This window comes from Ipomoea triloba, chromosome 9 (assembly GCF_003576645.1).
Source record: "Ipomoea triloba cultivar NCNSP0323 chromosome 9, ASM357664v1".
NCBI lineage: Eukaryota > Viridiplantae > Streptophyta > Magnoliopsida > Solanales > Convolvulaceae > Ipomoea > Ipomoea triloba.
In genome coordinates, this window is record NC_044924.1 from 25,540,150 (window position 1) to 25,553,198 (window position 13,049).

The 13,049-nt window shown below is 37.1% G+C and overlaps 1 protein-coding gene across 1 annotated transcript; it reads left to right on the plus strand.

The window, feature by feature from the left end:
- Positions 1-6,788: 6,788 nt before the first annotated feature.
- On the plus strand, positions 6,789-12,918 carry LOC116029818. The gene is made up of 3 exons (XM_031271859.1): positions 6,789-7,063; positions 11,919-12,502; positions 12,584-12,918. The coding sequence occupies exons 1-3, from the start codon at positions 6,789-6,791 to the stop codon at positions 12,916-12,918; spliced, it is 1,194 nt and encodes a 397-aa protein (XP_031127719.1).
- Positions 12,919-13,049: the final 131 nt, after the last annotated feature.

The following is a 13,049-nucleotide window of genomic DNA, read 5'->3' on the forward strand; positions in this document are numbered from 1 at the left end:
CCCTAACCACGCCTGCCACAGTATCTCCGTCAGGTCTATCTACTCCAGAACTCTTTGACAATCCTACGCAGTACCGTCGCATTGTAGGTGCTCTACAGTATCTTACCATCACGAGGCCTGATCTCGCCTTCTCAGTCAATCGCCTTTGTCAGTTTATGCATGCACCAACTGCTGAACACTAGGATCTACTTAAGCGGGTTTGTCGCTATGTTAAGGGTACACTAGACTTGGGTCTCCATCTCACTCCGTCTTCACGCACTACAATCCATGCGTATTCTGATTCAAATTGGGCCGGATGTCCGATTAACAAAAAATCCACTAGTGGCTATGCAGTTTTTATTGGTGGTAATCTCGTCTCGTGGGTCTCCCGGAAGCAGCGCACAGTTGCTCGTTCGTCTACCGAGGCTGAGTATAAGGGCTTAGCAGATGTCGCTGTTGAGGTTACGTGGTTGGTTTCGTTACTAAATGAACTTCGGCTCCACTCAGGGCAACCAGCAACGCTTTGGTGTGATAATCTCGGTGCTACTTACCTGGCTGCTAATCTTGTTTTCCATGCCAGGACTAAGCATGTAGAGATTGACTATCACTTCGTCCGAGACAAGGTTGCTTCAGGAGATTTGGTTGTTAATTTTGTTTCCACTCAAGATCAGCTGGCGGATATCTTCACCAAACCGCTGCCAGCGCGCCGTTTTCAGTCTCTCCGCTCCAAGCTCAATGTTGTTGCCTATCAACCTTGTGCTTGAGGGGGCGTGTTAATAATGTTATGTTTATATCTTGTGACAATATTTTATATTGTATGGTTTTGAGTTTAGTGGCTGAGTTTTAGTTAATAGTTAGTTCCCTTTAGAGTAGGAGCGTTTCAAGTTAGCTCTTGTATAGGGACTTTGTAACTCTGTAACTGAATCAATCAACATTGGCTACACTCATCCTCATGAAGTCAATATTTTAGTCCAGGGAGGAACTCATGGAGCTAGTTGTGGAGCAAGTCAAGCTCTACAAGAGCTATTCAAGGTCAAGAAGTCAAAGCGGAGGAAGTCTTGAAGCACTATCTCTACACCATACGCTAAACAATGCAATAAAGGAACAAATATATTATCTTTGTGATGTTGACTAAATGAGTTGATATGGAGCATTTGTTAAAGACTTGAGTATACTATTTATTAGTTTAGTGTTCAAATCCCATAAGTAACGTTTTAGTTATCTTGGACTAAGTTTGGGAGCTAGTTGGCACAACCAAGCCTTTTGGAGCAACTTTGACAAGGTTTTTATGCGCGTGATCAACACTATCTCTACTACACGCGTGAAATCTATTTTGGAGCATGTTATGGAGCAACATCAAGTGGAACTTACACTTAGCCATTTTTCAAGTCTCATATATATTTACAAATTACAAGGTCCAGTACGTGAAGCCATGAACCAGAAGAAATTTGAAGACGGTGATTTTTTGAAGATCATTGTTTATACTCAAGCAAGAATCACCCGAAAAATATTTTGAAAGATCAACTTGCCAATATCAAATCAAGAATGCAACAAAGTCAAAAATATCAAACTCTGAAGAATACAAAAGTCCATAATATCATGCTGAGAAGGCAACAAAGTCAAAAATTGGAGGATACAAGTTTCAAGATCAATCAAGCCGAATTAGAAGACTTTGTGAGCAATTTGCAAAATTACCAGCGGCATTAAATGTTGCAGATCAAATTGGAGAAGCTATCAGATCAAATTGGCAAAGTTATCAGATCAAATTGGCAAAGTTATCAGATCAAATTGGTAAAGTTATCAGATCAACAGTATGGTCATTAAATGAAGAGGTATGACCATCAAGATCAAATTGGCATGACCAATCAGATCAAGTGAACGTTCAAAATTTGAATGTTCATAACGGGCAAATAATTCTTTGAATTATAAAAAGTCCAGGAAGACTTGAAGACAAGTATGAGATCTAAGAAAACAAGAGGAATAGAGGCATTACAGCACTACGAACTAAACGGTGAAAAACGACAAGTGGTAATACTGAGTGGTGAATACAATCAAAATACAAAGTGCTGAGATATTGAGCTATACACGAGAGAAATTCAAGTCTTAGAAACGAAATTTTTATTTCTTACAACAACATCTCTATTGAGTGTAGAAAGGAGTGTAGCTATGTGCGAGACACTCGGGGAACTAAGTGTAGCTTTGTGCGAAACACTTGATTGGAGTGTAGCTTTGTGCGAGGCGCTCGGGAGCTTATCTTTGTGCGAGGAGCTCGTGATTGAGTGTAGCTTTGTACGAGACACTTAGGAAGTGCTTGTGTAGCACTGGTGTTTCACTATTTGTATCTGGGCGAACGAGATAATGGAATTCCCTCCTTGGAGTGAAAGGAGAAGAGTGGACTAGGTGGATTATACCACCTCTGAACCACTATAAATCTTCGCCTCTCTTTACTTTACAACACTTTACATTATTTGCATATTTGACTCACTAACCCTTTCATACTGTGTTGATTTATACATCTGGGTTTGTGTGTTCCCACGTTCGCATGTGCTTCAAACTTTGCATATATATATTCTTTGAGCTATTTCAAGGCATTCCAACGTGTTGCATGTGGATTATCTCTTCAGTTTTACGTAACTTTTATTTATAGCACTTTACCGTACGATATTCCGCTATGCATTTCAAGTTGAATTTATTCACTTGAAATTACTTTTATTGAAGTGTTATAAAGTTTTTAATTGTTAGAAAAGTCTATTCACCCCCCCCCCCTCTAGACTTTTCACCACCCAATCGGGACCAACACAATGTAGTCCTTCGGTTCCAATTTCAACTAATTTGGTCCTCTAATTAATTTAATGTTGGTCAAATAAGACCTTCTGACGAGAAGCCGGTGATGACCCCGATTTAACATGGGCATTTTTGTCATTTCTTGTATTCGGCTCTCTTCATACCAATCGCTGAACGAGAAGTGTCGTCATTGACTCCATCTATAGTAACTAAGCGTAGCCCTATCTCTTGAGAAACGACCAAAATCGAAGAAATTGAAGAATCCAAGGAGCAACACCATGACGAGTAGGAGGATTAATGAGTTTGTTGTGACGCCAAATTGTAAGTATTCAAACTTTTAGATTTTTTTTCTTCGAAGATTAGGTTTTTGATGGTTTAGCTTTTATGTATATGTTGTACATTGAAAGCTAAGGTTTTTGTCAATTTAATACTTGTTGCTTTTGGGCTTTTTTGATTCGTTTAGCTTTTTGTCAATTTAATATTAGCTTTCGAAGATTAGGTTATACCTTTCTGCTGTTAGGTTCACCAATGCAGGTAGTATAGTGTTTGTTTATGATTGTTGTTTGGGGGGGACCCGTTTTTGTCTAATTGTTCTTTAGTTTGTATAAACATACCTTTAAATAATTATATAAATGGTACATTTCACTAAAGAGTCAATTCCTTTTTTGGTCCTAGACTTATAGTGGCAAAGACAATTTTAGTCCTCCATAAAAAAATCAGACAATTTGTGGACACACTTATTGTGACGGGGACAATTTTAGTCCTCCGTCTATTATCTCGTTAGTTGACTGTTTAAATGAGGGGCATTTATGTCAAATTAGCAAAATTCAAGCAGTTTTTGACCCAGGCTTAACCGTGGGCGACCTCCTCATCCGCAACAATAGGCGACGACGGTGGTATATTTTTTCGACATGATCTTCTCCTCCGACCGAGGCTTTGCAACTGGCAACTTCCTCACCCTCTTGTCTCTCTGTACCTCGCTCTCCAGCATGGGTTGTTTCTCCCTCGACGAAGCTTAGGGACGAATAGAGCTACGGCAGCAGCTCCGACAATGGTGTCCCCTAATCTCCCTTTTCCCGGCGAGGCAGAGCTCTCTGGCGGCAGCGCGAGCGGTCCATTTCGGCGGTTGAGGCAGAATCGTGAGAGCTTCCCTCCTCTAGTTTCGACGATGCAAGGTAGCAACGACAGGGTTGGAATCTTTGGTAGGTTCAGCAGATCGACTGTAGCAGCGGCATGGACTCCTCGATGGCGAACAGTGGCGGCGTCTCCCTCCTCTGTTTCTAGTTGTTCTTCTTCTCGACGAAGGCTTCAGCGAACAGAGGATGAAGGCAGCTTCATGATGGATTAAAAGATGGATTAGAATGACTAATAAGGTAATTATCTGTTTATTTATGGTGAAGATTGAATGGATTATAGGTTAATGAAGATTAATTAAGCAACGCAGCAACGCCACCCGCATTCACTCGCACCCCTTTCTGCAAAATTAGTAAAAATAAATCAAAGAAAAAATAACCACCACCCCAATCCAACCCAAAGAACCTAGGAAAAACAAAACCAATCCATCCCAATCTCCGGAAAAAACTAGAAAAATTTGTCGACATAGATCGACCCATCGGAATCCATGAAGTGCCGATTCCATTCTTTTGTGTGGATGGGATCAGTTGACCCCCAGAATTTCACAAAATAACACAGCTCCAATTCTAGAGCATATGGGAGTATTAAATCTTTAGAAAAGATTTTAAAAAAAAATCTCCAGAAAAGAACTTACCGAATAAAATGAAGAAATCCTCAAGTTCTTTGTCAAACCTTGCACGGCCTAAATCGGATCGGAGAAGAAGCTGAATCTTCCCTGCCGGCACCGCAAACTCAAACAGATGCACCTAGATATGCTTTGTGAAATCTGCAATGAAGAACATAGCACCCAGGATGAAATAAAAAGGAAGAGATATAGTGAAATGACAAATTTGCCCTCTCTCAAACGGCCATCTAATGGGGAATATAGACGGAGGACCAAAATTGTCCCCGTCACAATAAGTGTGTCCACAAATTGTCTGATTTTTTTATGGAGGACTAAAATTGTCTTTGCCACTATAAGTCTAGGATAAAAAAAGGAATTGACTCTTTCACTAAAACTTGACTTTATTTTAACATATCAAATTTGTCTTATTTAAATGCTTTGTATTGATAATATTTTATTTGTTTATTAGATACTAATTCCATTCCTTCCCATATGGATGCCACGTTTGAATAACAATCATCCTCAATGACCCGCTGTTTGATGGTTGATTTTGACAATGCTTTTTTATCTACAGAAACAATTGCATCTTTAAACAATGGTAAGTTTGTTAAATCTTTTTATGCTTACTTTTGAATTTTTCTAATTATTGGAACTTATTTAGGTCAATACTTGGATTTTTCTGATTCGACATATTCATGTCCTCATTGTGGTGCATTATTTTGGTTGGAAGAACGAGTCAACAAATCAGTTGGTACTAAGAACCCCAAGTTTTCTCTTTGTTGTACTCATGGAAAAATTCAATTGCCAAAGCCATCAACTCCACCTCTTCAAATATATGGGTTGTTTTTCAATCAAGATGAGCAAAGCCAACACTTTTTAGAAAATATTAGGTCTTATAATAATATGTTTTGCTTTACATCAATGGGAGGAAAAATAGACAAGTTGATTAATAGTGGCGCCGGTCCACCTGTATTTAAATTGCATGGGCAAAGTTTTCATTTAATAGGAAGCTTGTTGCCACAACAAGGGGAAAAGCCGAAGTTCGGCCAATTGTATATTTATGACACTGAAAATGAAATCAACAATAGGATGAATGCAGTCGGGTAATTTCAACATCTTATTCTACCATCCAATTTTAAGTATTCTTCATTATTATAATGTTAAAATATAGTTTTTTTAATTATTTTTTTCTTTACTATTGTTTATGTAGATACAATGACAGTACCAAAAGATTGCATGTTGCTATTGTACAAAATATTAAAGATGTTTTGGATCAAAATAATGCTTTGGTGAAGACGTTTCGCATGGCAAGAACACATATTGAAAATAACCCGACAACGGAGATCAAGATCAAATTGATAGGGAAGAGATCAAAAGATGCTCGGACATATAACTTGCCCCAAGTTCAAGAAGTTGCTGCTTTAATTGTCGGTGATTTAGATCCAAACATGTGAGAGCGTGACATATTGGTAGAAACAAAATATGGGAATCTTCAAAGAATCAATGAATTGAACCCGTCATGCCTACCACTGCAATACCCACTACTATATTCATATGGTGAAAATGGCTATAGAGAAGACATTCAATTTGTCGAGAATGGTGGTAGGGCATCAACAGCAAGAAACCGTGTAACTCCAAGGGAATATTTCTCTTTCTGTTCGCAAGATAGGTTGTATGAGACATCCACATTATTGTATGCAAGAAGGTTGTTACAACAATTTATTGTTGATGCTTATACTATGATAGAGTTTGGACGTTTACTCTACATTAGGACACACCAAAAAACTTTAAGGTGTGAATCTTATAAGTGTCTAACTGATGGTCTAACAAATGGAGAAGTAGATCCTACTACTCAAGGAAGGAGGATAATCTTGCCATAGAGTTTTACTGGAAAATGCAATGGTCATTTGCAAAGCTATGGGTTATCCAAGCCTTTTTATTACTTTCACATGTAATCCGAAATGGCCTGAGATAGAAAGGTTTCTACAAGCACATAGAGTAAAGGCTGAAGATAGGCCATATATTATATGCCGGACGGTTTTCAAAATGAAGCTAAACGCTCTTATTACAGAGATTCGGAAAAATAATATTTTCGGGGTCGTTTCAGCTGGTAAATAATCTCAAAATTCAATTATACTATTATAATTAACATTCTTTTAGAACCCTAATTAAATTTATTTTTTTTGTGATCTATACAATTGAATTCTAAAAAAAAAGGTTACCACATGCGCACATTCTGGTATTCTTGGCAAAACATGATTCACCTAATACACCAAAAGATATAGACATGTGGATATTTGCTGAGATTCCAAATGAGTTATATAATCCAGAGTATTACAAAGCCGTGGAAGAATTCATGATGCATGGTTGCTGTGGTTCAGCTAGGAAGAATTCACCTTGCATGTTAAATGGACGGTGTTCTAAATTCTTTCCAAATAAATATGTGCATAATTCAATGTTGGACATCGATGATTATCCAATTTATTGTAGGCGTGATAATGGTCGTACGATAAAGAAGAATGACATCGATCTAGACAGTAGATTATTTGTTCCACAAACCAGGTATTTATTGTTGAAGTACATGGCTCATATTAATGTTGAATGGTGTAATCAGTCAAGATCAATCAAGTACTAATTCAAGTACGTCAACAAGGGTAATGATCGTGTAACTGCTGAGTTCTACAACAACACCGTTGAAGAATCCATTGGAAAGGTGATAGATGAAATCAATATGTACTACGATTATAGTTTTATCTCACCATGCGAAGTTGCTTGGAGGATATTTGCATTTGATATACAATTTAAGAATTCATCAGTGGAACGTTTGGGGCCTGTTTACCAACATAAAATTGTTTTCTGTTTTCAATTTTTCAGTTTTGAAAACTTGTTTACCTGGTTTTCGAAATTCATTTTCCACTTAGTTAATTATGTACTATATTATAAACACACAAAATATTAAAATAAATAAAATGATTAGCAATTAATTAAAACTATGTTATTTCATGGCAAAATGTTATTACAAAACATTACAAATAAAATTGAGTACATTATCGCCAAAGGCCTTGTGGTCAAGCGGCATGAAGTGATTCTCTTAAGTGGGAGGTCATGGGTTCGAGCCTCAGTGGGGGCAATGTTGACTTTGAGAAACTATATGGACAGATACTACATGTAACACGCACTTATAGCATTTGATGTTATATCTAATTGTATGGTATCATTTCCAACTCCACTGGTGCTTCCACCATTTTGTTTCTTCCAAGTTATTTATCTAAGTAAATATGCAATCATTAATATATTGCAGCCCTTTTAAACAAATACATATACTAATAACAAAGTGTTGTACATTTTCATTAAGTGTAGAATTACAATAGCAACAAATGTAAGTTATAATAGTAAATCAGCATGTATTTGCTATTTCCTACACATATACTGAATTGCAAACTGTAGTACACATATCAAGTGAATGCCCAGAAAATATTCATTGATCAAATATTCAAAAGTGGCAAGAATAATAATATGGAGCAATAATTATGAGCCTGTCAAAGGTTTTCATCTTGGTTGGGACTTTGATCACACTACCATGAAAACTGAAAACATAATAACCAAGGAAACTAAAAAGAATTCCAATGTAGGTTTGAATGATAAAATTATTTAGCATTAACAGTAGGTCAATTGCATAATATCCAGCTTAAGATTATTTTTTTAATTAGTAATACTAATCAAAAAGGCAAACATGGTTAGCAGGGTATACTTGCTAAAAGCAGAAAAAAGAAACCCCAAAATGGATCACATGTCCCTTATGCCTGACATGATATAGCTTAATCTATAACAAATGCATAAGCTGCGCTGCACATTTAATTGCCAATAATCAACAATAGCACAGAGCATCCTAGACAAAGCACAATGGCTTGATTGGAAGTGAGAAATGACAATGCATAATAAGTAGGTCTGCAATATAGTACTAAAAAAAAAAGTAATGTCTACAATAGATAATGCATAATATCCTAAAGGCAACTACTAGTGATGTGATTCTAAAGGCCATAATATCCTATTAAGGTATGAAGATCATCTAGACCCAATCACATGGTTCAAGCTCAATAAAACACTATTGATCAAGAGGAATATTGAAGCCTTGATCATTGTATATTGTGGAGAGAAGAGGACATACACTTAACATTCAACTAGCCTACAAGAAGAAGTAAAGAAAAGTTTGGTATAACTTTTGATATGTGTTTAAGTTGCCTGGTGTTTCTTTTTATACAGAACAAGATGAAGGGCTCAAGAAATTGAAGGAGACAATATAAGCACCAAACATATTGCATTGACTCAATGAAGAACTTGGCTTGCTAACAAGACTCATCGTATGTGTGTTCCTTATTGTTAATTCATCAACATAGATATATGTTTTAGTATATGTACTCATATCACCTTAAGCTATCTTTTTTCTGAAAACTCATTCTTTAAGAACTGTTTGTGAATTTCAGGGGTTGTTTATGTTGGGAATATTTGTTATTAGGTTTTGATGATACCAAAAATGTGTTAGAATTTATTTGTAATTATTAGTCTCCAAAAGAAGAAAATGAAGAAACATCAAGTTCAGTAAACTGCTACAGTGACTTCGAGAGGTGCTACAGTACCATTCGCATGAGGCACTTTTGAACGAAGTTTTGAGGCCGAAGAAGAAGACAATAATCCATGAGAGGAGGATGGAAAAGGAGTTTGGATGTCATAGAATAAGGATATGATCCACGAGAGGTGGATTGGAAAGCCAAAGTACTCGTGAGAGGTAGATTAAAATGGTTGCAAGACATCAAGTTCGCGCTGCTACAGTAATTCGAGAGGTGCTACAGTACCATCCGCAGGAGACGTTTTTGAATGGAGTTTTGAGGCCAAAGAAGAACATAAAAATCCACGAGAGGTGGATGGGAAAGGAGTTTGGATGTCATAGAAGAAGGATATAACTCACGAGAGGTGAATTGGAAAGCCAAAAGACTCGTGAGAGGTGGATCAAAATGGCTGCGAGACATCAAATTTTCGAGAGATGCTACAGTACTATTGCTACAGTGAATTCGAGAGTTCGAGAGATCGATCGAGAGGTTCGAGAGATCACAAGAGATGAAAACTCGATGCTACAGTGAAATTGCTACAGTACTCGAGAGGTGAATAGTACTATTACTACAGTGACGCGAATAGTACTATGGCTACAGTACTCACGAAAAATACTCAGATGAAATTGGTTCAATGAGTATTATTCTAGCAAGAAGACTTTTGGAAGAAGAAGTTGCGAGAGGTATGAAGAAATCCTTCAAGCTAGTTCAAGATTCAACTAAGGAATTAATTATACACTTGGAAGATGTCACATGGGAAAAGGTAATATGGGTGACAATATTTTATTTGAAAGAGTTCAAATAAAATTCAAAGTGATCAGGAGAAAGCTAAAGATGGAGAATGGGCATGAATATTTTATTCAAGAAAGATGGGCTCAAGATAGTGGAAAGAATATTAAATCAAGCATGAAGACAAAGTTTCTTATCAACATGCAAGACACCATACGGGAATTATGGGAGTGGAATATTTTATGGAAGATTCAAGTGGGATTTTAGATCAAGCTAGCACATGGGATACAAATTAAGGTGGAGCTTCAACGGGTAAAGTATGGAGACTTGAACAAGGAAATATTTTATCAACTCCACTAAGCACGTGAAGGAGACAAAAATTAATGTGGGTTGTTTGGCAGATTTGGACTGCTGCCAAACGGTCAAATTAGCAACGGGAATATTTCTTCCCAAATATAAAACCCCAAGGCTTAGAAGAAAAGAATACCAAGGTTGAATACAAGGATACCAAGAGTGAATACAAGAAGAGAAAATACCGTGGGGAATACGAGACAGTGAATGCACATACAGAAAAGAGAGGAAAAGCTCAGCTTCGAGACATAAAAAATCCAGTGTGCATATTCTAAGCTTAAAAGATAAAAGAATCACTTTGATTCTTTTGCTAGTCCAGCACAAACACAACAACACCAACTTTCGAAGGGAAGTTTTGAGTAGGCAGTGAAGGATAGGTGGACGGTGCGGCCATTCGCTATCTCAAGGATTGTCAGGCAGTGAAGGATAGAAAGACGGTGCGGCTGTTTTCTATCTCAAGGATTGCCAAGAAGGGAAGAAGCGGGTTGCTTCTGTCCAGACTTTGTATTGGTGATAATACATAGTGGATTTGCTCCTTGGAGTGAAAGGAGAACAGTGGATGTAGGCTGCGTTGGCCGAACCACTTAAATTCCTCTCTTGCACTTTACTTTACTATTATTATTATTATTGTGCAACTAACCCCATAACTCTTATTCACACGAGCACACAATTTACAAAACGCTACAATCATATTTTTACGCAAGCTTGAGACTTCCGCTGCAAGGAAATTTATTTCCTTAATTCTTTTCAGCTCACTTTGAGTTAGAATCGAAAATTTGATAAAGTCTATTCAACCCCCCCTTCTAGACTTTATAGCTTGCTCATTCGGGACCAACAGTTTACTTCTTTAGGAATAATTGCACAAGGAATCACTGAACTAAATTGCTACAATGTTCACACTGTCAAATGTAAGGGCTCCAAATATTTCCAAATAAAATTGCACATCAAAAATAAAATATAATGAAATGGTATTCGTTGAGATGAAGCTAAACTATTTGAACAGAATTTACATTAATTGCATAAAAAAATATACACCTAAAATTCTTTAGATTTGTTCTGTAAGGGCTCCAAACCTATCCTGTAAGGGATCCAAAAACATAAATAAAATATATTGAAATATTATTCTTTGATATCAAGATGCCTTACCCTGGAATGAACTCATCGACGGTACACAGAATCGGACCGGAGCGAGACTGAGTTGTGAGTGTCACCGCGTCTGGTATAGAGCTATTGGATGCCCATGCCTGAGTTGTGAAGGAGTTGAAGGATACGCTGTAGATGAAGATGAGAGAGTCGTCGAGTAAGGATTACCTCTCGTCGTCGCCGAGTACGGACTACCGTTGCCCACTTAGCCCTAGTCTCGTCATCGCCGAGTCTGGTATAAAGTTCTGAAGGATGAGTGATTAATGGGAGTTTGAGGGGAATTGAAGGCTTGAAGCTGTGAGATGGTGGATTGGTGGCCGTGAAACAGAGAGACAGTGATAGAGTGAAGAAGAAAAGCGAGGAAGAAAGGGAATAAAAGCTGAGGCCAGGAATCGATGCCTTTAATTTCATTGTTCACCCGTGTGTTTTCAAACAGAAAACATATTTTGAGTGTGTTTTAGATTTCCTATTAAATGGAGAATTATTCTCTATTTTGAAAATATGAAATAACATTAGTAAACACGTTCTTGTTTCCAAAATTTGGAAAATTTTCTGGAAATTTTGGAAAATTTTTTGTTAGTAAACAGACCCTTGAGTTTCCATCTTCCTAATGAGCAATCCATTATATTTGATGATGGTGATAATGTTGACGATGTTGTTAATCGTCCCATTGTGTCCCAAAGTATGTTCATCGCATGGTTTGAAGCAAATATGAAGTACGAGGATGCCAAGTGTTTAACTTATTCAGAAATGCCAAGAAAATTTGTTTGGAAGAAAGACAAAAGAGAATGGCATCCTAGGCAAAGAAATTTTACAATTGGCAGGATTTTCTATGTTCCGCCAAATTGTGGTGAACTATTTTATCTGAGGTGTTTACTAAACTTGGTTAGGGGCCTGAAAAGTTTTGAAGATATCAAATTGGTTGATGGAGTACACTATACCTCATTTAGAGATGCATGTTATGCAAGAGGATTGATTGAGGATGATAAAGAATATGTGGACGCAATTTATGAGGCATCACTATGGTCAACTATATATTCTTTAAGGGAACTATTTGTAACTTTGTTGACGTCAAATGCAATGTCAAAGTCAGAAATGGTATGGGACGCTGTTTGGATACATCTGGTAGAGGATGTTGAATATCATGCAAGGAAATGTATAGGAATTCCAGGTACGTATATATTTCAATTTGTTTCTTTCAAAATTAGTACCAAGATTCTTGCTAATTGCATTACTTTTAATCTTCATGTAGATTTAGTTCTGATAGATACACAAAAGAAAAACTATACTTTGCTAGAAATTGAAAAATTATTGCATGGTTGCAACAAGTCATTAGGAGATTATCCATCAAAGTCTATACCAGATGGAATTACTAATTCTTTTTTTTTTGGAAATCGGTTGGTGTATGAAGAACTAGCATATGATCAGCAAGCCTTAAAAGGAGAACATGACGTTTTGGTTGGAAAACTAACTAAGGAGCAGTTAGTTATCTACAATAAAGTTATGTTAGATGTGGATAACAATAAACGTGGCTTATTTTTGTCTATGGATATGGTAGTACCGGGAAAACCTTTTTATGGAAAGTAATGTCAGCTGCTTTAAGGTCAAGAGGAGAGATTGTTCTAAATGTTGCATCGAGTGGTATAGATTTGTTATTGCTACCCGGTGCTAGGACTGTCCACTCAAGGTTTGCAATACCAATCTCTATAAATGAAGAC